Genomic DNA, 27,047 nt, shown 5'->3' on the forward strand with positions numbered 1-27,047 from the left:
TATTATTTAATGTTATATATAATATAAATTACAGTCACGTTATTTTCACGTGTTGTTTTTCTACTCTTTCCTGTCACGTGACTTTAGTTACGTTTTTAATTTTCTCTACATATACGACGACCTGTCTCAAAATCGCTTTTCATTATTTACTCTATCGATCTTACCGATTCGATTTGACTCGATCAATCAACCAACCAATCGGCAACGCGGAAAAGAGGCAACAATAGATGCGATACATTCGGCTCCAAAACACGCACTTCGCGAAACACATGGATTTTTTTATATAGATCCACACAGAAAACTTTGCGGTACTCGTGCGATTGATGCATTTGTACACGATCATAAGGCAATGATCGAGAAAGGATAAGTAGCTGAAAGAGATGATTAATAATCCGGAATAACGCAAAAGTAGTAGAGCTGCGGCTAAAATTCAAATAACATTTTGATCCAGATATCCGGATATTCGATTATAATATATATGTAATAAACTTCGGTCAACGGATAGTATTCCAATAACCGGATATTTCGTGCAGCGAATAGTACGAACAGTACTATTCGAGTTATTCGAATATCCGTATATTCGTAAGATTTGTCTAGATTTTCGGTGTCACTATGTAAATTAAGACCGCGAATTTGACTTCTTATGTATAGAGTTTCTGATATCAGACGTTTGTTATAAGATCTCTCGCTATTTTTACGCTATCCTATTCGAATTCGTGAAAGTATTGGATTCTGTGATCAGTAATCACAGATCTTTGAGAAGAGTTTCTATTGATATGGTTTTTGTGTTCTTTAATTCTCGCTTGCAACATTCTGTCAGTTTGTCCGATATATGATGCATCACAATCACGGCAATTTATTTTATATACAACAGAAGAACGTGGTTCTTGGATGGAGGTAGAGGATCCTTGAGAACATTGATGAATTTAGACAATTTGTCAATACTGTAAAAAGCTGAGCGAATATTAGAGTCTTTAGGAAGATATAAATACTACGATAATAAGCCAGCGTTTGACATTTATTCTTTTGAAAGTTGATATTTGACAATAGAAATATGATAGTGTTTACTATTTATGCTCGTTTCGAATATTTATCAATCGTTATACATAGCGTGCGCAGAAACAAAACGCTGCGACGCAGCAAAGAGGAAGAAGAGGACATACGGTGATCAAAAGGATCGATTTCTCGTTGCGGATAGTCGGGAATAGAAACAGAAATAATTCATGGAATGAATTATTTACAGCGGCGTGCGACCCAGCGCGAGAGCAGCGGCGCACAGTGGGAAAAATGTGCCGTTTTATGGACAAAAATCTACCGACACCGTATTTTTGAACCAAATTGGACACTTTTTTTTTTAAATACTCGGGAGAATATTTTCTTGTAGGTAGCGCTGCGAAAATTACGATATATTTAATGGCAGATTTAATATGGCGGATCAAAGAAATAAAATGTAGCTGAAAGTATATAAAAAAGTTTATATACATATGGTTGTAGAGCACTGACTACGAATTTTGGGATCAGAAGTACAAAATTCCAAATAGCGGATTAAAATGAAGGTTATTTTGGAAGGGAGATGTTATTCAAGAACTTTTATCATTAATAAGATAAATTGCGTACTGTTTATTTTTCCAAATTTTTTTTATCTATGTTAATTTGTGTACTTTTTTATATTAAGTACTCATAAACATTCAGGCAATTGTAATAAATATGTAAGAATTTTAATGTTCAAATGTTTCATCTATTTTTCATTTATTTTATGAGAACATTTTTAAAGAATTTATTTAATTGTTTGCAAAGACGGAATTTTGTTGTATTGCTTTATTAACTACTTCATTAATAACGCCATATTTAAGCCCTTTCACTGCGTCAAGGTATTAGTCATTAAAGGAGTTTAGAGAGGTTTTGTAACTTTTTTTTCAGTCTTTGCAAACATTTAAATAAATTTTTTTAAAATGTTCTCATAAAATAAGTGAAAAATAGATGAAACATTTGAACATTAAAATTCTTACATATAAAGTGGTTAATTAATAATTAAGTGGTTAATTATTCGCATGCAATACAACAATGACAACAATAATAATAATAACAATAAAAAGATTATTAATTGAGAATAATAATAATTGATAAGAGATATAAAAACTACACAATATATACTTATGTATAAGTTTGAAAATAAGATTTTACAAATAAAAACTATATAAAACAACTATGTCACAAATTATCATAGACAGTAAATTGACAGATATCTACTGTTGGAAAGTAATGTAACGAGACAACATACAGAAATATTAAAGCGAAAGTTGTTGTACGTGTGTATTATAGCTGTGAGAATATTCTTCGTCTCGTTGTGCAAGTCTCGTCCTTTCTGTTGGACCGTGCCAGGAGTTCAATGCATAAATTCTCGCTTGTTGTCAAGAAGGTAAAGCAAGCACGTAGCCACGTGTTTGCTTCCTTTTCACATAGCGAAAACCGAACAGTACTCCTGTGCATTGTCGTTTCCGCTTCCACGTAGAGCGGCATCGTCTATACGTATGCTCGCGCACACTTAGTTACGCGTTCATTCTTCTCGAATAATGCACAAATTCTCGCGTGTACATATGCGGTTCCATTTAATGCCGACCGTCGACATGAAATCATTGGCGCCGAGTCATTCTGACTTTTCTCTGCGTGTATTATTATACATATGGCTTATATACATATAATATCCGTTATAATATTATTGGCGCGTAATGAAACATAAAACTCACACATTGTACAGTATGATTTGTCTTTACACATGAAATTGAAACAATTCTTGACGAAACAATGACCAAATTATGAAATTAACAATCGATGTTTTTTGTGTTTCAAAATTGGTTTAACTTCATACATAAATCCAAATAAATAATTGAAAAACAACGACGAGTAGTAATATGAGCAATAGGGACACTTGATAGTGAGTTAAAATTTCTTTTATTGGCACTTCTTCTAAAACTTGCGTTGACAGTTTCGATCTTCCTAATGCGAACAAATGGTCATTTCTATCGAAAAGTTACAATATATTAATATACAAATATAATAAGGAGTCAAAAAATACAGCAATAAGTCAAAGCGGTTTTGTTTCATGAAGTTTGAGCTGCTGTTTTAGTCAGAAATAATGCATGTACAAAAGATACATTATTAGATTTTATATGAAATAACGTGATATCTTGCTTACATTAATTAACGCGGTTACTCATTGTTCGTGCAAATTTTCCCGAGTTTTGCATCGCGTTTTTTTTGTGTTTTGAAGCATTTTTTTGCGACAATAAAAGACATTTAACACGCACGACACGTTCGACGCCTATGAACGATGACGCTGCAGCGTCGTCGTACGCAGATGAGTAAGTAAAAAGAGGGAGTCGGCTGACAAAGCTTTTGAAGGACCGTCGACATTGTTTTTACATTGCGTTGTCGCCTCTATGTCTCGAAGTGTGTCAAAGGAACATAAGTGTATGACGACGCGCAACTTTCGCGAACATCGTTTCTTTTTCTGTCGCTTGCTCGCTTTGAATTCCAATATCTTAAAGCGCATGAAGCATGAATATGCATCCGTACATTTTATATCTTCGCGCATTTTAATTTTTTTCTATTGGCGTTATTACTTTATTATTATTATTATATCTATCACTTTTGTAGAATAAATTTTGTAGATAAATTTGTAGTAGGTATATATCACTTCTTTTGTAGATATTTTGTAGTATATTATAATTATTATAAAACAGTATATTATAAAACAAACAAAAGTTTACTCACTTCATGTGTGTTATGAGTTATACATGTATATTCTCTTTCTCAAACAATTTCAAAATGGCATAGCAAAATTGAAGAGCGCATTAAAACCGTAATTTCGATATATCAATTGATCTGATTTGACTGCACAATTCGTAATCCACTTCAGTGAAACGATGAGACACAAAAATATCAGATACAGCGTGTGCGTATCGTAAAATCCGATGCGCATCAATTATGTCAGCACTTCAAAAAAAAAAAAAAACGACGGACAGTTACATCGCGGTGTCGCAGAAGAAGATTAAAGAGATAAATGTTAAATATTGCGGAGAAATGGTGAGACTCAAGTTTCCTTCTTCTTGCTGCTTGCGAATTCGCGGGACGTTTGCAACCCCTCGGGGTCTTTCTTCTTTCTTCTCCGCGTATTGATGTATTTTCCGCTAAATAAATACCAGCGTTTGAACACTTCGCATTATCGGCTTTCGTGATGGATTTACTAAGAAAATCCCAAGGAACTCCTGTGCTTCGGAACGACGAGCGGGAGACGCAGAGAAAGCAGCAGAACACGGCGGGTAGTCGAGACGCGCGCAACGAGAACGAAGCGAAGCGTCGAAGTCGACGAGAGAGGTAGTCACGTCAACGTGAAAGATCGTAATTGCGAATTCGTTGACCCGCGACTCGAGTGAGCTCCTTTCCATGACAAGTCGCGACGGTAGTATGTGGCTGACTACAGTCGATGGGAAACGGAGAAAGAAAGAAACGAGCGGGAAACAGACGGCAAGGGAGCGAATAACGACGATGACACAGTACGATGGTTGTATGGGTGGGACATGCACGGAAAGTAACCAAAGAGGAGATAAAAAGGAACCGAATGAGGGATGTTAGCCGAGTTGCAGTGCGCGAAAAGGAGTGAGACAGAATATAAGAGTGAGGTGGGAAGAGAAAGAAGGGTAGCAGAGAGACCAGAAGATAGGGTACGAAGAGTTCCGCTTCGCTGAGCGCAGGAAGGTGGTGGAGAAAGACGTGGGCAAACAGACTTTGCGATCGTTTATTTTTCTGGCAATTATATCCTTTCCGTGAAAAGAGCCCGAGCCCTTTTCACTCCTGTATTTATTTCTGTCGTGAATGCGACGACTCGTCGTCGTCGTCATGCCTACTGACAGTTCTCAAATAGCGTTGGATACACGAAGAGAGAAAGAGAAAAAGAGAGGAAGAAATATCTCTGTAATAGTATATGGGGATCTCGGGTAAGTTGGCGGATGTGTTCCATTCGAAGCGACTGCTCGATTGGCGCATTTTAACGTTTTAACGGCAATTTAGTAGAAACGCGAATTCTTTGCACGAATATTAAGTGGCTATGTACGTTGAGGTATATTATCTTAATGACAGTTTCTTTGAGAAGCAAATTCTCTTTGGGAATATGCTAGTTACAAGCAGAGATTTTGAATAAAAACTGTTAAGTTTTATGAATGCAAATTTAATGTGTAAATACATTAAAGTTTTTAATTATTTCTTTTGTTTTCTTTTTGTTTCGTTTTTTGGCTGAATTTTTACATTTATATTTTTTTACATTGTTGTAAATACGTTTTATTCTTATTTTATATTTGATTAAAAATTTTGAAAAAACATGTATTTTTTATAGGCTTATTAAGTAAATTATAAAAATAGTTGGATTTTGTTTTACTACAAAGCATCTAAAAAAATTGAAAAAAACGTGAAAAAACAATTAATATTATGCGTACTTTTACTTTCTCAAAAAGCAGAATAAGAGTTCTGTTTAACCGTAGTTTTTTCCGAAATAATAAAACATAGTTTTCCGTTTTATTTAAAAAACTTGTATATATAAATAAAGGTGAATAAAATTCCGTTTTTTTGCTTGCATTTCAAAGAACAAAAATAATATAAGGAGAAAAATCGCTGTAACTTCATATCTAACCGAAAATAGTATCAAGCCTCGTTAAGCCTTCGTTCTCAATAACGAGACCGAACGTGTCAAAAGAATCTTGTAAATATATTGCTTCGCCAACAAGTTCCGCACGTTCTTTTTTGTGATCAAAACGTAGTTTGATTAATGAAAGCGTACTTTTATACGCACGGAAAATCGCAGTTCGGATATATCACGGCGCTTCATTAACAGCGATGGAGCGTCGCGTGCGGTAACTTAACGACGTCGCGGTCGATACAAGCGATGAAGATTAATGATTGTCTGATCGAGTAATTACCACCCTGCATTTTTATTACCTTTCACGATGCATAACTTCATGAAGGAAACATCCATACACATACTTCGGAAGCCTAGTGTCATCTGTCGTTGTGTATTGCGAAATCGCGCGATTGGACTTCGCAGCGAAACGTGAGGGACGAAAATTATTCAACAGCATCGGCATGCAATCTCAGACCGGTCCCGAGTGTGTGCCCGCCGCATTCAAGAGGGGAAACCGAATTTGAGAGATACGATGCAAGTGGGTAATTCTCATTTAATGCGTCTATGTGCACGGTGCGACCACCCTTGATGTCAGGGATTCCCAAATTTTCCGCGGAAATCAAGACTCGAGGTTTCATTTATCATTTGACACGTTGTTCCGAATGATTAAGAAACGAAACCTATCATTAAAGGAATAAAAAAAAATAAGAGTGCCGTGTGTTTTAATTTTTTTTTGAAAAAAGAAGTCGTGGAAAGTCGATAACTATTAAATTGTTTATTACTACTTTTCAGCAATATCTGTTGTATTTTTTCTAAGTTGCTGATCTCTTATCCAGCGCCAAATATTGTATTTTAAAAATATCACTGAATTTTTATCTTTAATTTCGATTGAGTGTAAATAGACACTTGCCCTTAAAATATATTTATGGCAGTATAAGGTAAAGCATAAATGTTTTTTTATATCACCGATGTAAACGTAAAGTAAATAATAACTGTCTATGAAAAAATATATATTTGCTGTGCAATAAAAAGTCACAATATAAAATATCCATATATATACAGGGTGTTTGATAAGTACCGCTTGTAGGTAGGTAAAAGGTTATTCTAAGACGAAAAGTCCTATACCACTTTGGAAAATTCGCAATAATTAACGAAATATTAATGAATAAAAATCCGCTAATCAGCGTGCATCCAGAGTAAGGACAGCGTAAGGACAGCCCAGTCGTACGTACGTGCCGTAGCGACAGAATGGGAGGAGCTAATACAATAATAATAACATGTGTATACAGCGCGTCAGAAATTCGAAGAGTAGGCGCGGAATCGGAGGGGTAGCGGGGCGATTGCTCGCCAACAAGCGCCAAGACTGGGCTGTCCTTACATTGTCCTTACTCTGGATGCACGCTGATTAGCGGATTTTTATTCATTAATATTTCGTTAATTATTGCGAATCTTCCAAAGTGGTATAGGATTTTTCGTCTTAGAATAACCCCTTTTACCTATCTACAAGCGATAAGACGGTACTTATCAAACACCCTGTATATACAGGGTGTCCCAGAATTGGGTGTAACATATCTCGCAGATAGAAGGAATAAAACTGAGCCGAAAAGTCCTGAATCATTTTTTTCTATTATTTATACTAAAGGAGTAATTGTTGAGTCATTATATACAGGGTGTCTGACAACGAACTATAAAGCCGACGTGTGTAGGTAGATCGAGTTATTCTGAACAGAAAAGTTATTTACCATTTTGCAAAATTCGCAATATTTATTGAGATATGAATTAATAAATGTGAACCAATGAAGGCGCGGGGAGCAATGATCGGACTCTATAGGCGTGCACAATTATCAGCTCTACTCCTTGCTCGCCGCTGCTCGCTGCGTACCGCCGAATAGCGCCCGATCGCAAGAAACTGAGTCGTGCCGCGCTTGTTTGTTTACTCCTCTCGTTACTAAGACATTACATGAGAGAAGCCATTTTTCTTTTCATCTGATAATCGTGCACGCCTATAGAGTCCGATCGTCGCTCCCCGCGTCTTCATTGGCTCACATTTATTAATTCATATCTCAATAAATATTGCGAATTTTGCAAAATGGTATATAACTTTTCTGTTCAGAATGACTCGATCTACCTACACACGTCGGCTTTATAGTTCGTTGTCAGACACCCTGTATATATATATATATATATATATATATATATATATATATAGTGACTCGCTTTATATATATTAATGTAAAAAAATATTGTAACCCTGAGGAGAATCAATAAAAATTTCTCTTTTTATCCTTTTTATCCTTTAGAAAATAATACTTTCCCAAAAAGCAAAAAACCGTGGAGTAAAGTTATTTTCTGTACAAAGAGCAAATAGACTATTGATTCTAACTGAAGAACCAGAAATTGTAATGTGAATCGCGTCTTTTTTTCTGCACAGAAGTCAACTCGCGCAAACGAAAAAATTTCATCTATAAACTGTGAATCGCGGTCCGTGTAGATTGAAGATCCCTGCAAACGAGCGCATGCGTCCGCGCGTATTACATGAGGGTTGCATCGCGGGGATTCATCCGATAGAGAGACATCGATGACACTATACATATTGACAAGACACTCGAGACCGCCTGTAGGTCCGGGTCGTTCGGAGTTACGCCGCTCTCTTGTCGTCTGCCGTCCTCTCTTGCTCGGGTTGATATCCCGAGCGAAACCTCTTTTCATCCGCGATATATCGGCCGTGTTATGCCAAACAAGAGTGCGGAGAGAGAGAAAGAGAAGAAAGAGGAGAGAGAGAAAATGAAAGTGAGAGAGCGGCAAAGAACTTTCTATATCACTATATTACCGCAGAGAGTTTAGTCAAACTCGAAGTGCGCCCGACTTGGTCAAGTAGCACTTTATGAGAAAACAAGAGTTTGTGCTTGTGATAGCAACTATAGTCGGACTTGCAGGTATCGCAATCATCCGGCGTTATCGCGTTTTGAAAACATCGGCTCTGACAAATGTAAAAGATAAGATCAAAGTTTTAATAGAAAGTCGAAAATATATAAGAAATGAGAAAGAGAGAGAGAGAGAGAGAGAGAGAGAGAGAGAGAGAGAGAAAGAGTTAAATGTCGGAAACAAATAAGGTTTCGAAGGACCTTTGACATCGCAACAACTTTAACGACATGTCGCTCTCTCGACAAAGTTTCGAGCCGACTTTTTGTCTCACTGAAATATCTAACTTAACGCAAAATAATCAACGACCGCAAAAACATGGCGGCCAATTAAAAGTTCCTTCATAGAAATACTCTCTTTGAGTTTCACATAAAAATCTCACGATAAAACTAATAAAAGATACGAAAGACGTCGGATACATACATACATATATACATACAGGGTTTTCAAAAAGTCTGGAAACGCTAAAAAATCTTGAAAACAATGTGATATATATATATATATATATATATATATATATATATATCCGAAGTTTTACATATTCTTGGAAACAATCGTTAACAAGTTTCGAAAGTACATATACTAAAAAAAAACAGCAAAATAATGTGACGACCACGTGCTCCGACGACAGATATTGATATCTTTTTCGTCAATGAGAAGTTGTTGATTTTTTCGAGTCTAAAAACGATATTTATTTATCATTTAAAATATAATTGCTTTTATTATCGCGCGTTATCATCGCGGACTCAACCGCGAGCAATTATCCTAATCATTCTCGTTATGTTCCGTCCGCACGTGTGTTCCGAGTTTTTTTCCAGAAGATAATTACTCCCGCATGGTCTGTTCCGCAATTGAAGTTGTTCAGAATAAAACGCGCGCGCGCGCGGAAATAAGATACAACCGCAGTGTCCTGATGAGGTGTAACGCGAACTCATAAAGAAGCAAGGTATGAGAGAGACTTCGGAGATATAAAAAAGAGACCGGGAGGAAAAACACGTCAAGAGAAAGAAAGAAGAGAGGACAACTCTTGAGAGGGGGTGGAGAGAGAGAGAGTTACAGTCTCGCAGTAGTCGTAATGGTTCGGAGAGGTCGGCGGCGGTTTAAAGACCGGTCAAATATTTACCAGGACTTTCGCCAGGCCAGAACCTCTTTAATAAGTTTTTTATTGCAGTTCGCTCTTTGTTTCCAGGCCACGCTCGTTCACTCGCGTATTTGCGCGCGCGCTCGATCGCATTTGGCGACTGCGGGAGAGAGAATCCTTTTTCTCTCAACTCTCCACCTTCTGCCTCTCAACATCGACCCACGCGCGCGCTTCTTTCGGGATAAGCTCTCTCGCCCGAAAGACGACCGCAGTCAGAGTAAATAGCCTCGAGCGAGAAAACGTGAACTATTCTTGTTCGTATCGGTGGCAACGTACCATAGGTTTTCCTGTGTCACGTCGCGTGCTTGATTTTATTCCGCAAGCGATATTTTGCAAAATCGCATATAAAAAGTTGCGCGATGTATTTGTAAATAAATTAAACGCACAATTAGTGATTCTTTTTAAATTTCAAGAGATGGAGATTGAAAGAGATAGCAAAGAGAAGAAACATTGCCGCGCCGTTGACAATGAGAGGCTTTGAAATCGAGGAACTCGCCATCGTCATCAAGTCGCCGGGGATAGACACGCTTTGTAGCCCAGTACATTTCGCTAATTAAATCAGAGAAAGCCTTACACTTTCTTTGTCCTTTCATCTGCCGTTTCTTTTTCTTCCTTTTCTCTTCTTCAAGTCGGAGAAACGTTTGTCCTTTCTCTCTCTCTCTCCCTCCCTCTCTCTCTCTCTCTCTCTCTCTCTCTCTCTCTCTCTTGTCTACCTACTCTTTGTTATTCTTTCACTCGTTGACATGCAGTTGTAAGTCAAAGCGGACCCGGTAGCTAACATTGGTGAAACAACAACGGGAGATTGCGACGTAAATGGACGCACGAGGAAAAACGCGCGTTTGCTCGCGCACGCTTTAAAAGAATCCGCTTTTGATGTTGTGCTGATTGCGGCCAGAAGAGAGGAGGAAAAATAATGCAATCACGTCGAGAAAACATGTTACATATACATACGCATCTTTTGTATATACATTTAAATAAATCTGCAAATACTACTGAAAATAATTTGGACTACGTTAAAAAAGTTTTGGTTGTCAGTCAAAAAATTTTTCATATAGATCTGATGATTTTAATTAAACTCGCTTTTTTCTTTTTTTACTTTTTTTTTTTTGTTTTTTTTTAACGTATGTGAATCACGTCGAGCGTACGTCTGTCTGTGTCGCATTGTTGTAATACGTTTATTCTTTTACGAAAAAATATTTAACTTTGGAAAGTGACGCGAGATGGAACAAGCGATGTTTCTGTCGCGCGACAGAGTTTTTGATTGACAACGCAAAGAGGAACATTGCAAAAGCAGTTTTGCTTTTTGTTTACAAGAAAGAATAGATACGTCTTGTGCAAACCAACAATTTCTATCACCTATATTTCTCGAAGGCGTCGAGTTTTTCTTCTGTTAAATGTAATAATCTCACATTATAACATAATAGTCTAATTCATTATCTCGTTTGCAATAATCTCGATGCGTACTGGTCGATTGGCTTTGCGTTACGCGAAAGAAAAAACGCACTCGAAAGATTTCGTTTCGTTACATCTCGCCGGCGAAGTCGAACGCGCAGCGCGTGCGCAAGCAGACAAGAGAAAGGGGGTTTATATCAGAAGCTTCCAAGAGTATTAGGCTTTTTGGGATCAAATCCGCTCGTCCGTTCACGCGCCCGTCAGGCTGTTATAGTGTAAGCCGATTATGCCGCGCGCTGCCTCTATGCGACTCTCTCTTCATCATCTCTCTCCAATCGTCAACCCCTCCCTTCCTCGACCGATTTACTTCCCCTCGTCTTTCTGCGAAAAGGTCCTCAAACGCATTAGCCAACTAGTTCGAGACTAAATCGGCGAATCTCTCTAATAGGAACATGATAATTGCAATGTTCAAAAGTGCTTCGCGATTCCGGCCGTGAATTTTATTTCTGAAAATTTCCGCGGTCGCGAAACAGTAAGCGAGAGCTTTATTCCAATTGAATCGTACACATTAGATTACAGTGTGTGAAATTAAATTTGGAAAGAACATTATATACTATTTATACCGCTTTCTCGTATTCTCACGTACGATGTGATTCTTTTTATCTCGCAATCGATATCATTTCTGTATAATGTATTGTAACAATATACAATCTCTAACTGACAAATTTTTCAAGACTCGCAATAGCTTTCAGGTCACTTTCACTTGGCCTGTCTTGGGCCAAGCGCGTGATAAATGCAAGAAAAATGTACTGTGAGCAAGAGAAGATTCGTCTGATCGCTCTTGAGGACGTTTAGGCATCATGTGCATCGTATTTTCAAAGCGCTTTTGAGTGATGTTTCATAACACGTTCGAGAGGATAGTCAAACCGTTTTTGACCCGGTTTTCGGAGAGCTCGACGTATACGATGCTGCAAACACACACACACACACACCGAGCATATATAAGCAAGAAAAGTGTACTCTTTCATAGTTGTAAGGTCCTCGCTTAAAAATTCGACATTTATTTGATACATTTGGTGTCTGCAAAAAAATTTAAATACGCGCGCAGCTTCTGAATCTGTCGCTTTTGAAAGCTACTTTTGCTCTACTCTTGCAAGAAACACAAATATATATAAGATTAAAAATTTTCATTAGCGCGAGTTCTTGCAAGCACACACACACACGCAATCGAATATCTTATAATATTACATTACAATATCTTATAATGTAGTTTGCTTGTGATAAGTTAAATAAAATGAATGATAAATTAGGCCAAAATATCGAGCCAAAACACAAGATGTTGATGTATTGAATAGTTGTTTATTAGTTTTTCCAAACATTGTATTAATTAAATACTAGCATTTTAATTAAAATAACGTAATCAACCTTTAAGTATATAAAACTTGCAGCGGAAAATTGAGCGAGTCGAAATTCATTTATAAAGGCATTTATGTCTGACCTGTATAAATCTTTTTCCCTCTTTCTCCCTCTCTCTCCCTCTCCTCCCCTCTCTCTCTTCCTTTTTCTCTCTTCCCCCGCTTAAAACTGCAACTCTTGTGGTTTTTTCTCGCGCATGCGTATAGCAGGGCAAGTTTATTTTCCGCGCGCAATTATATCATTAATATATGATTGATCATCATTGAAAACGGCACGCAGTGGGAATTTGCGAAAAACGTAGATACATCAGGCGAAACATTAACCACGAACAGACATCATATATTTATAATGTAAATTGCATGCGCGCGCGATGAATGTTCGAATCAAGATGTCTCTCTTTTTCGATATACGCATTAAAATGGTTTTGTATCTGTATTATTCATTTTATCGTTTACAAGTATATCGTGATTATGGTTTAACTCAGATATGCGTATTTTTATCAGCTTTATCAGAAAAGTGCGCGATATACATACGTACTACATGTGTATTAATAATGCAGTATCAAATTTTATATCTCCCCGATTTCCCGGAAATATGACCCTTTACTACATATTCATTTACTCCACTTTAATTTCATTTGTAAAAAATAACAGACGATACAAATGCAACAATTTAATAAAATTTGACAAAGATTTTCGAGAGGTTTTTTTGTCATTACACTAGAACAACGATTGCAGAACAAAATTATTTTGATCAAAATTGATTCCGGAACGTTATTTAAGCAACTACTCTGATATGTTAAATATCGTTAGAACAAAAGAGCAAAAAGTCATGCTTTCACGAACTATAATTTTGTATTATCAAATATTTTTGGTAAATGTTTAAAAAAACGGGACCAGCCCCGATAATTTGACTTTGACACTGATACGCAAGTTTTGATTAAGTCTAGGAAACCCATGTCTTTATACGAAAAATTAAGTTCATCACATCTTCCTCCAAATTACAGTAATGTACCAGATTAGAGATTACAGAAGTATAGTCAACTAATGAGATTTGCCTTAAAAAATGGGATAATAATCTTCTTTATAATTAAAACATTTTTTTCAGACATAATTTTTTTCAAAATAATCGACTCATCGCATGTTTTCTCTTCGATGATTCTCTTTCTTCCCGGATCGATTATCCGAAGAGATCCGTTTATCGAGGAGGATTGGTTTTCCAATTATATCGAATAAGCCGCGTTTTATCTTACACGCGAGTTGTCCTTTTTCTTGTTTCACTCGTTCCGCTCGTTAGAGAAAACGTAATCACGTTCGAGGGGAATAGAATGTCCGAACAAGAGATCGAGACCGGATGCGTTCTTAATTAATCGCGGATCCTTATTCCTCCGATCCACTTTGCGGAAAATGAAGTTGAACGTCACCAGCTAAGCATCCCGAAAGCTGCGGCAATCAGCCGCCAGCATCGGATCTTACATCCTCGAGGATTGACAATCTAATGTAATTTACTTCCCGTCTAACGCAATTAAAGCGCACTTTGAGGTGTGGCGGGACGAGAAATTAGCAGTGAACTTCGGTTTACCGATAAACTTCGTCGTTGAAATCGACACCGTTCTCTTCCTCGTTGTCATCGTTTCTCTTCTATGCCCTACGCGCCATCTTGGGTAGAATTTTGTGCCACGGCAAAAGGAAAGTTCTAATTCTTATAAACTCTCGAGTCACAAACAATTTCCAAAGTTCATTAAAATTCGGCACATATATTTATATGTCGCGCGCGCAAGTACGATGCACGCATTTTGTGTTATGTAGGTGTATACATAATATATATGTATATGTTATGTATACATATATATACATTATAAATATATGTATAAAAGATATACGTTATTTAAACGAAAAACACATAGAACTTTATTTTTACTTTAATACATATTTTTAGAAAGTTTTCATTTTTTTAGCAACTAATTAAATTATGAATTTTATGTTTTTAACATTTTTTAACTATATATATTTAACTATATATATTAACTATATATATTTTAATTAATTAACATTTGAGATGATATTTTTTGGGTTTGAACCGCGTTAGTGTCAGTTTTATACCGACTTTTTGTGAACATTTCAGTTCACTTTATCAGGGTAAAAAGATACTGATATCAGGCTGCTCTTGAAATCCCTGAAGTGAGATGAAATGTTCACGAAACGTCGGTAAAAAAATGACACTATGCGATTCAAACCCGAAAAACATCTTCAAATATTAATACAACACACCGCGAAGCATCAAATATTACATCAGATTTTAATTAATTGTTTAAATTTGATTTTAATTAAAATTTACATAATTTATATACTTAAATTATCCTAGCACAATTAGACAAATAAATTATTTATAATATTATATTCTTTTAGTTTGAAGGCAAAATTGTAAAAAAGTAAAAAGTTGTCATTATTTTTCTTTGAAAAGTCTTTCTTGAAAGTCGCACCATATTTACATTTGTTCACGTTAGTTTAAATTTCTTTATGCAATGTATTATCCGCACTTTGTGTATTTGGTACAGTATGAGTTACACTTCAAACGTAAACAAACAAGATGACTACTCGCCGATACTTGCATGTGAAGAATTGCACGATTATTGATATCGGCAAGTACATACTCTCTCTCTCTCTCTCTTTTCTTCTGTCTGTATACTCATTTCCCGAGTAAATATCTGTTTCGCGCGTTATTCGAACGCGACTCTTTCGAAAGCGCGCGCGCTAGCTCTCAATATGGAGACCAGCTGCGCCAAAAAGCAAAACTTCGAGAGAAAGAGAGAGAGAGAGAGAGAGAAAGCGGCGAGGAGACGGACAGAGATTTGATATACGACCATTCGACCACTGATATCCTCCCATACTATCACCCTCTGTCCGTTCACCGTATCACTTCGCGTTTCCTGCATCCGTAACTACTAATAATCGAATGTTATTGCGCGCGCGCGTTATTGTACCGGTGCAGCACACGACACGTGCGAAGATAGAAAGTACGTTTTCTTTTAGCACGCGTGAAAATGCATTCGTATTCACAAAACGGGATCGAAATGCGATCGGCCTCAAAAAAGAATCTTGCGAAGAACTGCTTTAAAATTAGTGAACATAAGGTCATTTCGCGCATCAAAGATGACTGTGTTCTGATACAGAAGCAAGGCCGAAACAGAACCGAATAAATCATTAATGTGATTTACAACTCGGTTTCATCAATCTCTTGCGGGACAGGCCGCATCATTAACTTCGGAAATGCTATCTTAAGCAATTTATTATTCGCTGTTTATGTATGCGGTGTTAAAAATCGCTTTAATTTGTAATCTCTCCCTCTTTCCCTTTCTCCACTTGTTCGTATTTCTTCATATTTTTATTCATTTTTACGTTTGTTTTTCCATATTTTTAAATTTTGCTGCATTTTTTTTCACATGGCCGCGTCTTCTCTCTCATGACAGGATCTGTTTCAGCCCGATAAATACCTCTGAACATATGTATATTGTCTATGCTGGAACCGGCTTTAGCAATTTATAGAGCGTGAGAAAAAGTGACGCTCTTGAGTTACGAACTGTAGAGAAATTCGAATTTTGCCGGTAGCTTGATATTGCACAGCTCGTCGGCGCGCGTAGAATGTCTGTAAGGTATTGGTGTGCTACCTAAAGAGAAAAAAGAGAAGAGAGTCTTGCGTGACACGTATATCTGTGTGTGCAAAAATGCGGAGAGACGTCTTCTCGTTCGCGAAGCTCCGCGTACAAAGTACAAGTCAAATGTGCACCCGTTTTTGAAGTAGGTAGAAGAAAGAGCTCATAAAAAAAACTAAGATAAATTATTATTTTCAAAAAAAGTACTATATCAAATAAAAATTAATAAATTCAAAATTTTTACAAAGCGAGCGGAAGTTTTCCGCGGCTTCCGGAGAGTTCACTAAAAAGTTTTATTTCGATTTCGAATATGCGACACTCTGCAAGAAAAATTGCATTTGCTCGACAGGTTCCGTGAAATATAACGAAAATATTATTTTACGTCCATTTGAACGATAACACAAATTGATTATTTGCACAAATGGTTTATTTTTTCCCGTTGCCGAGGAATATGACGTTTCACTCAATAAGCCGCGTCGTATTTCGCGCGGGTTTGTCATTCAGAAAGTCGGAAGCACGTTTGCTTTGCATATCTTCGTGGGCGACGTGACGTCGTCGGTCGTCTCGGGCGACATGTTTCGCGAACGTTTTCTCGAGATGTTATACCGCGAGGTGTGGTACCCTCTTGCGATTATCAATTTTCTGGCATGTCGTCGTCACCGTTTGCGTTAACGCGCAAACCTGCTCTGCGCGCGTTTGTATGTCATGCTGACAGTTAGAACGAACAGTTCTAAGAATACGAAGTTGGAACGAACTTTAACGCGCAATAACGAGCGTTTGCGTTGATGTGGGACGACGACGCCCGATGGTTGCCACGCCACGTGATGGATTAGATGCGAAGACGACGACATATGACGAATACGTCGTCGCCGTGAAAATGCGGTTCGAATTACAGAACGCCGTCACGTAACGCAACGTCTTGACGCGTGCGCGTCTCGTACGTACTGCGTCAGTTGTACGAATTATGTGGTGTTATAAATTATTGTCACATTTATACGTTTGCGCATTGTCTAGTATTGCGTTGTACATATATTTTAGCGTGAAAAAAGATCCAAACGCAACAGTGAAATGTATTATATTGCTTGAAAAAACAATACAAGATACTTTGCCTTTAGCACATATTTTAAGCAACGGCAAAGCTCTCGTCTGTATGAAAAATTATTTCCACTCGCAGACATTCTAATTTCGAAAGGCCTCGACGTCGATTTTTCTGCATAAAGGTACATTGCGAACGAAGCGAGTCCTTTTTTCAAAATCACGTCTGAAAATTCATTTCCCGTGGCAAACAAAATGGAAATTTAATAAACTAGATATATTGCTTTTTTCCGGAGCTCTCTAAAAGAACGACAAGATATACAAAATCTCGCGAACGCGAATAACAACGATTTGTACGTAGAAAATAAAAGAAAAGGAATGTATCACGAGAAGATGAGAGAAGAATGAGAAGAGGAAACACGGCCGGAATATGACAAGGAAAAATCAGAATCAAATCAACGTAATGATAACGCTATGCGTGAAATTAGTTTTCAGACGATGCGCGCGACGCAATCAGATAAATATCGATTGTTCATCGGAAGGATACGCGCGCATTGCGTTCGTTTGTAATAGTGTAATTATATCGAGACGTTCCGAGTTAAATCAGAGAAACTGATTTCTCACGCTGTACATGTGTGTGTGTATATATAATTTAATATTTTGCTCAATGCGTTTTCCCCTCTTCCCTTCCTTATGAGATTATTTAGATATGCGACAGTTCGCGAAATAAGCTTTCAACATAATTATTCCTGTTGTTATATAAATTATACGTTAATGCGAAACACAACGCGTATTTATCCTGATATATCAGCATTAAAAGCAGAAATACGATCCACTGTTGCGTATTTTCGGAATTGACGCACACACGTGGATCTATAGATGGCCTATTTAAAATGCGATTTAACGCTCGTGCGGTAAATATATCAAATCCATATTTAAAAAATTGTTTTGTTCTTGTAGATTTGGAAAAATATAATAATATAATTAATACAACTGTGTTTTTCAGTGTTGTGAAAAAAATAGAAAACTACATCATAGTAAGCACGGCGAACGGGCTGTTGATAATAATGTTGAAATAATTTGAGCCATTCACACGCTCTAACGAACTACTTTCTCGCTTGACAAGCCAATGTTTTGCTCTCATTATTATTTCAGTTATTAGAATTGTCATTATTACAATCCGTGTAATTATTCACCAGTTTTTATGTAATATAAATTATTTTGCAACTTGCTGTATATTTAAATAGCAATACGCATTCTACGTAACCTAAATCTAAACGCATCACAAAACATATATATCGTGCGCGTGTGTATGTGTAATTGCGGCCTCGGCGCGCTTAATATTTACACGTATCAAAATTTCATTTCCATAGTTCTCCTGTCCGGATTCTATCGTTCGATTACCATGTATCCTTCCTATTACGTCATCCTACCATGCTGATGACATCAATCCCCACATCGATTTTCACGATTAAATAGCCTTCTCTTTCCGGTTCGTATGTAAATCAAATAATCAAAAATAAAACAGAATGAATAATTAACGAATATATAATTAATCATAAGAAGACTTCAGCGAATATAATTCGATCTTTTTGCTGTGATAAAATTTAGTAATTCAATTATCCATTTAGTCAAACAATGCTGAATAGATAAAAGGAATGACTTCAATTTGACAAATGAAATCTAAACTTGTTTATACGTACATATGTTTGAAAAACATTATATATATATTTGAAACAAAGAAAAAAGATAGAAAAAGGAATGAAAAAATAAGACAATGTCTTCACGATTTTGTCACGATAAAAATAACAACGTAATGGCTTTTTGAGAATTACAACGTGAATGTTACACTAAAACATCATCATCGACTAAATATAAATATTTTAGTTGCAAAAATATAAATATTTGAATGAAGAAATAAGTAAGACCCTTGAAATTCTAAACTAACATTAAAAATGTTTGAACGAACATCCAGCATTTGGCTCTTAACCCTTCACTGCCAGATATGAGTCTCCAAGATTCACTTAAAAGTTTTAAAACGGTGTCTCTACTAGATATTACTTCACTGGAGATTTTTTCAATTTGTTTTGTTCGATACCTTAAAATTAGTTAGGGGGGGTAGGTATACGGGATCTCTTACATATGAGATGCAAATATAGCATCTTATACGAATTTAAGAATTTCCGAGTTCGAATTCACACTGTCGATTTTTTCCGAGCCAGTCTTTTTCAAGTCGAGTTCATCAATTGAAAAAATCGAACTGAATCGGACCTCCAATCAGCTTTGAATTGGTTGTGAGAGATGTGGAAGAAAAATGTAAAGAAATATTTGTAACCCCGAAGGAAATCAATAAAAATTCCTTTAGCCTATAAGTGATCAAATCGCGCCAAATTTTTCGGATCTTATTTTATATGATCATACATGATATTTTCTATATTTATATATGATTATATAAAATCAAATCGCATCAAATTCCGGATTTGATTTTACACGATTACATGAAATCGCATCCGACTTAAATCTTATATGATCATATAAAGCTATACTTGACCCATATATAATCCACACACATGATCACAGTTTTTCATTTTTTCTCGGGTTCTCATATATGTGATGCACATTCAGCATCCTATGTGAAGTGAAGAATTAAATCTTCAATTCAAAATTCAGTTGTAAAAATTTACACTGAAATAATATAAATATATATATATATATATATATATATATATATTTATATATTTATATATATATATATATATACGCGTATTTATATGTATTCGTTTCGCACGAACATCTAGCGTTTGGCTCTTAATGACCAATTTTAATGTTAGTTTATAAATATTAGATTGTGAGATATTCGATTAATGTCTGGTTTTGATTTTTAATTGACTCTTGTTACAGACAGTATTGGTCCGTATATCAAAACATAATAATTTGATTGCGTTTTAATTGAAAAATAGCAAGAAAGTACACCTAATTTAGTATATAGTAATTTATCTCGTTGTGCATGTCGACTTTATCTCTCGATTGTGTGCATTCGCTCTCTGTCAATGACTCGCAGAGCCACGAACGCTATTCGATCGTTAGAATATTCTTAATAATGAAATTTGTTACGCCTGGCAGCCATACGTTTCGTCCATGCGGTCGAGAGTAAATATTAAACACATATTTTAGCGCCCCTGGCAACGCGCCCTGTGCGGTCCCTGTGGCGCACGTTAAAATCCCGGTGACGGTGACTACGGTGTGTTACGTTTGGTAACAGTCGATGGCGCAACGACCGTTGCACGGAAATCGATTTTGTTCGAAATCGAATGGTCAAAATGCAAGCTCGGCTTTTCGCAACACGCATGTAACTAGATGCGTCGAACCATTCGACATGTTATATACATGTATTTTTTTAAATCTTTTTCTCTTTTCCACGAGCACCACTCGTAGTAAAGCGAGATATGATTTTTTTCGCGCGGTGTGACATCCCCGCGTCTTGTATAAATAATATCACAAACATTATTAAGGATTAGGAAGAAGGGAACGGATTCCCTGTCGCATGGGTTTAATATGATATTCACGACGTTAATCCGCGATGTCTTTTCATCAGCTTTTCTCGTTCGTGATAAGTTTAATCTTCGAACGCTTTGTAATGACGGTTCGTGTATAACGCACACGCCTCCGGGACGCTCTGCAGAGAAAAGAAAAAAGTACGAAAGAAGAAAAGAGGGGAGAGAACAAGAGAAATAAGCGATCCCATGAGGAAGTTGAAATAAAAGTAGTAGAGCCACCTGGATAAGAGCTTTTTGTCGGGAATATTCATTGGCACGATTTTCGAGTGGCGATAGAATAAACTTCCGATAAAAAAGTTACTGTTCCCCGTACACGTTACCAAGAAAAAAAGAAAGAAAGAGAGAGAGAGAGAGAGAGAGAGAGAGAGAGAGAGAGAGAAAGCGTGCAATCTATAGTGTGAAAAATATCATTTAATTCCATTAATAATAATAAGAATGATAATACCGGAAGATTTCTCAGACTTCTGCAACTTTTTCAACAGTATATCTATATATTATATTTCCATTTTTTATTTTTTAGAAAAATATTTTTTTGCATCGCCACTTGTGTTTTTTACCTTATTCGCGCCGATATATGATGTAACGTCAAATGATGGTTATGTTGCATTTTTTTAGTACGTGAATCTACAGTAAAACACTGTTATTGAACAGTAATACTGTTTAAAAATGTGTTTAGAGGGGTGACCTCCGGTTCGAATTGCTGAATCCAAATGTTGTGTTTAAGTAATCGGCTTGTGCGAACCGTTGCTGGGTGTTTTGCAAGAATTGATTTGAAAGTAAAAAAGAATCTTGTAAACGTTTCGACTTTTTATTTTAGTCATCTTCAGTTGTACACTGTATAATAGAAGTATAAAATTAAAACGCAGACAATAAGCACTTAATTAAAAGTTTTCGATTATGTCAAATGAATATAATTCTCTAGTGGAAAAATTAATAAAACATTAAATATATAATACATACATAATAGATGTAGAGTGTCAATTTTCGATAACAATAGAGTAAAATTTAATTTTAATCATCCGTGGTTAGTAAACTTCTATTTCGTTCGGTAGTTACTTTGCTACTGGTATAAAATCAAATACTATGTGTCTGAATTGATAGTTCCCTCTGTGTGTGTATGTTTTATTTCGATTTTGTCTAGTACAGGTATAAGTATATGTTGTCCAGGGATTCTGTGTCAGTCATAAGATTCTGATGTGATTCTCTTGTAAACATTTGATTCAATGTCTAAAATTTTTATTGAGTTCCAATTAAATTTGTGATAGTGTTCAGTAATACTGTTTAATTCTACTTGTTCATGCGCAAAAGTTTCTCAAAGAATTTTGCAACTTTTCCAAGAGATATTTTTTCATTTTTATTTACGCACAAAAATATAATATTAAAAATATGATTTGCACCACGTTATTTTGTGTTTCGATTCTATATTTGACTTGCGCTGATATGTCATATAGCGTCAATAACAGTTATGTTGTATTCTTTTTTTTATATGTCAATCTTTACAGCAAAAATTCGTACTGTTATCCCATTTGCCATTTGTTTGATCAATTAAATGTAGAACGCACAAGCCGGTCACCGATTGTCAATGACCTCGAAACCGAGCGCAAGAGTGTGTAGTAGTGGTAAATGGTAACGCGCGCGATTTTTGTATCCTTCAGCGATAAAATAAAAATCACGATGTCATGCAGCCTTTGCTTCCTATCCATCCCGTTCGGCTCGCAAAGCGCGCAGCCTTTATTTCGAGATAAATAATTCCACCCAACCGACGAACGATTCGCACTATTCCGGATGCCATGATAAATGAACGAAAAGAGAGAGTGAGAGATTGTTGCGTGCACACACCTACATTTATATGTACATACATGTGCATATACGTGCTTTTGCCGTAATTTAAATTTTGCTCGTCTTCGGTGTCCTCCGCATATTATCATTTCATTGCACGGTCGTTGCCGTGATCTGATACAACGATCGCATGAGATAATCCCCGGCATTTATGAGAGGTCGGTGACAGTCGACTCGTATCGCACTCGCGTAATGATCCGAATACGAGCGTATCCAAATAAGATCTTTGCAACATAATTTTATTTCTTTTTTTTCTCCTTTCTCGGTCTATAATCAATAAGATATTCGAATTGAAATCGATCCGAAGTTTGATCTCGGTGTAACTAAATACAACCCTCGCGCAAACTTGATTAACTCTAAGATTACTTCAGAGGTTCTCACGCGTTCTTGCGCGCTACCCGTATGATATGTTATAACATTTGATATATAATAAAAGAGTAACAGTAAGTTTAATATTTTACATCAAAATTCTTTTTGTGCAAACAATTATTTATTTTTACTGAATCTTTACTGATCATATTTGAGTCCGCTATCGAAGAGAGTTAGTTATCAAGAGCATTCATATTTTTTCAATCGTTTAGTGACAGGCATTTTGATCCATGCCAGATTACTTGAGAGATCGAGAAGAAGAGCGCGTGTGCCAAAAATGAAAAAACCGGCATCACAGAGTAATGATCCATCTCGCCTGGGATGTCCACCTTCGTTTCACGTGTGTGCACGGTATTGAAAATCGCGATGCAAAGGACACGCGACACGAGAACGAGGGAGGAAGCGAGAGAAGGATATTGAGTGAGGGACGATCGGTGAGGGCAAACGGGAAGGGGAAGGGGACGAGTCACAAAGAGAGGCGATCGGGGATGGAGAGGAGCGCAGCGAGAGGGTGGTGAGAGGGCGAGTATCGCGATACTCCATCGGACAGAAATCGATACAGGGACTGCCAGGGTAAACCGGATGTACGCGGGGTGGGATGGAGAGAGGGTGGGTTGCCAGCCGTGGGGTTTCTGTATTTTTCGCGAAAGCATTACGAACTCGTCCGCAAATATCTCCGGCGCATGGCTCTCAGCTATGCTCAGGGATTTGCGCGACGGTCTCTTTCGACAACGACGACGACGGCACTTCGGCCCCTCGTGAGAATTTCTGCACATAGTATAAAGGGAGAAATCGAGAGATCGAATCTCCCGCACGCCAAAACTAATCTCCCGACATGACGGCGAGTCGGACGCGTTTCCCGAATTATTACCGAGAACGTACATAGAAAGACGTGTATGTGTTACGAAGGCGAAGGAAGTCGATCTGATAATTTCTGATTGCGTCACCGCGAGTTTTCGGAATAATCACCGAGTATTTCCCCTGCGAATTTCCTTGATTTTTCTCTCTTTTTTTTTGCATTTTTATCACGGAAACTCGCCTTCGAAAATCAGAGATTGCTCAAAAATCAATAGATCGACGTTACAATCACGTTACACGTGCGCACGCGTCATCATCATCATCATTATCATCATCATCATCATCATCTAAGTATCTGCATTACGTACCGAATGAGAACCACCGTGCTCTTCGCCACGTAGTGTTGGCAGAGTGCTCGTGATCGATTACTCGTCATCCGCGCGCGATGTCCCGAGTTCGACGCCCACCACTACCACTACCACCACTACCGTCGCCACCACCACTACCAGCATCACCACCCACAGGCTGCCAAACTAAACGTATTTATTCTTTTTTTCTCCTTTCTCGTTCCCTCTCCCTTCCTATCCTCGGTCCTGCTCCCGCTTCGTTTCGTCGTCCTTCCTACCTTTTCCACGTGGTCATCGACCGTGGACCGAACTGTGGGATATGCGCGTACGTAGAGATGCTGCGGAACGGACACAATTTTTTCTCCTCGCTTTTCTCCGTCCACGAGAAAAGGACAGCCGAGTCCAAAACTGAGCGAGAGAGAGAGAGAGAGAGAGAGAGAGTCGGGTTATTCTGCAAGTTCACGGAGCGTCAAATCGAAGTCACTTTCCCCCGTAGCGAATGTTCTCGCTCCGATGGAGATCGCGAATTTTATTTTGTCCTCTCTTGGTCCCGGTGTTTGCGGATGAGAATACCGGCAAAAAAATACCGGCAAAAAAATACAGACAAAAAACTGCGTTTCAGGATTTAATATTTTCGTGTCATCGGCGTGCTCCGCATGTGAAATTGTATATTCGCGAAAAATTTCAGGTCTCAAGAAGTATAATTTCATTCGGTTTGATCATAGAATAGAAGAAAAAAAGTCTCTGTTGTATATATTTTTGCATTATCGAAGGAAGAAATTGAAGATATTTCAAAATGATCATCAAATGAACAAACTTGGTTTCACGTATTTACGGATTTCTATAGAGAAATACGTTTACTTGACAACGTTGTTGAAATGAAAAATGAGACAAAACAAAGTTACTGGCACTCCGTGTACCAGTATATCCCGACTCCGCGAAGATATTCAACATTTCGGAATAACTCATCGTCGCGAAGAAAAAGAAAGGATATAGCCCCGAATCGAAGTTTGTAATAAGTAGCGCCAAAGTTTTCGCCGCCGACTTTCAGATGTTGCAGCTCTGCGCTGTAAAAGATCTCGTCTCAAAGCCATAGAATCCTATGTTAATAACCGCAGTCATCACCGAAGAACATTAACTTTGCTTCGAATTGTCCGCTAAAACATTTCGCGATATTAAGGAAAAGACTCACCGATCAGTAGAAGCAGCAACAGTATCGAGTCCATTCCCAAAAATCCTAGTGCGTTTAGATCGGATCAGCTTAACACATTCTTGAAGCTTTTCTAAAACATAAATCAGAAAATCAATTATATATTAAAATATATTTAAAATATTTAATAATTTTTTGAGAGATAATTTATTAATTTTTTAACCTTCTACTTAATCAAAATACAAACGAATAATTAAACATCGCACATGTAAAGAGAGAATTTAAGTTCGCTTCTTATCATTTCTTTGAATAATGCAACGATATCTCGACAAAAACAAAGGCCGGATTAATTCAAGAAAAAATCTTCTTTCCGCAAAAGTGCCGCGATAACGTAACGTGTTTCGAGTGTAACTTCTTTTGAGTATAACTCTCGATGACGCTGCAGTACCGGTGAGAGAAAGAAGCTCAATTATTATAATCGAAAAATCGAACGCGAAACTATAAAATGTTTGGTTTGCGCGACGTCGAAAACATATGTAACGATGTTGCGTCGAATGAACACACACTTTTCGGCGATGACGCGGGTCAATGGCGTCCGAAATCGGACAGAACAGCAATAAAGAGCAGAAAGATAGGACGTAGCAGCAAGTGACCGCGGAGAGAAGAGAGAAACGAGTTGGATAAAAACGCGTCAACGTGGCCCCAGGTATACACGTCGGGTGGTAGGATAGGATTCAGGACAGGGGAAGTTGTGCGAGGAAGGATAAGAGGAAGGGTGAAGCAATGTGGAGGGCAGAGGGGGAATGTTCCCGTACCGGAAGCGCAACGGCGGCCATTTTTCACGGCGCGGACGTCCGTTTCCGGTCCACGATCACCGCAAAATACAAACAAAAATGGCGGACTCGAGGTGAAGACGACATGAGAAACGTGGGAGGAGGGAAAAGGGAAACACGAGAGATACGGAACGAAAGAGGAAAATAGGGAAAGACGGAAATCAAGTGTTGAGAGGGAATGGGATTCGCGAAGTGAAAAAAGAACGACAACAGGTCCGACGGTAATCCTGTCGTCCGTCAAGCTTTTTTTCTTCGTATCACAATTTTTTTTAATTTTCGTCTCCCATACATGTTGTACACTTGCAGAATACTACTCGATCATGCAGTATTTTCTCTTTTTCTTTTGAGATTATTTGAAAAAATTCTTTTTATGCGCACTAAGGCAAGAGATCGAACTTTTATTATGCTTAAACGTAGTGTGGCGACGAGTATGAGTTTTACATCCACTTTTCTATCTTACTTACATCACGAGCTCTTCTCTTATCCCGGACAGGTCATACTTCAATCACTATCACCTGCTGACGTTAAAACATGAAAGTCACGGGAAAAAGTATGACGGAGGAAAGGAAGAAGAAAGATTTGATATTTATTTCGTAACGATATTGCAGTTTCCACCGGGAACTTCGACCGACTCTTTTTGCTACTTTCCGTGATTAGAAAAATAACCGAAGTGAAATGAATGAGATGAATTTGCGTCACGAGAGTTCATTAAATAATAGTGAATCCAGCAATGACGACTGACGATTAGTGGATAAATGCATTTCGATTTATACATATATGAGAAAGTGCAGAGAGAGAGAGAGAGAGAGAGAGAGNTGTGTGTGTGTGTGTGTGTGTGTGTGTGTGTGTGTGTGTGTGTGTGTGTGTGTGTGTGGCGAGATAACCGTCTTGAGCGGTAATAATCCGAGTTTTACGGATATAA

The 27,047-nt window shown here is 37.5% G+C and overlaps 1 protein-coding gene across 4 annotated transcripts in view; it reads right to left on the reverse strand.

Moving 5' to 3' along the window:
- The window catches only part of LOC109864251 (Down syndrome cell adhesion molecule-like protein Dscam2), a 62,888-nt gene extending 37,469 nt beyond the window's left edge, over positions 1–25,419 (reverse strand). For all 4 annotated transcript variants that reach the window (XM_020445289.1, XM_020445288.1, XM_020445292.1 and 1 more), the window contains exon 1: positions 25,335–25,419. In XM_020445289.1, coding sequence (XP_020300878.1) covers positions 25,335–25,368 — 34 coding nt within the window. In that variant the 5' untranslated portion in view covers positions 25,369–25,419. The remainder of the gene's footprint in view (positions 1–25,334) is intronic.
- Positions 25,420–27,047: the final 1,628 nt, after the last annotated feature.

The sequence above is a fragment of the Pseudomyrmex gracilis genome, unplaced genomic scaffold (genome assembly GCF_002006095.1).
Source record: "Pseudomyrmex gracilis isolate BER0280 unplaced genomic scaffold, ASM200609v1 scaffold_18, whole genome shotgun sequence".
Lineage (NCBI taxonomy): Eukaryota > Metazoa > Arthropoda > Insecta > Hymenoptera > Formicidae > Pseudomyrmex > Pseudomyrmex gracilis.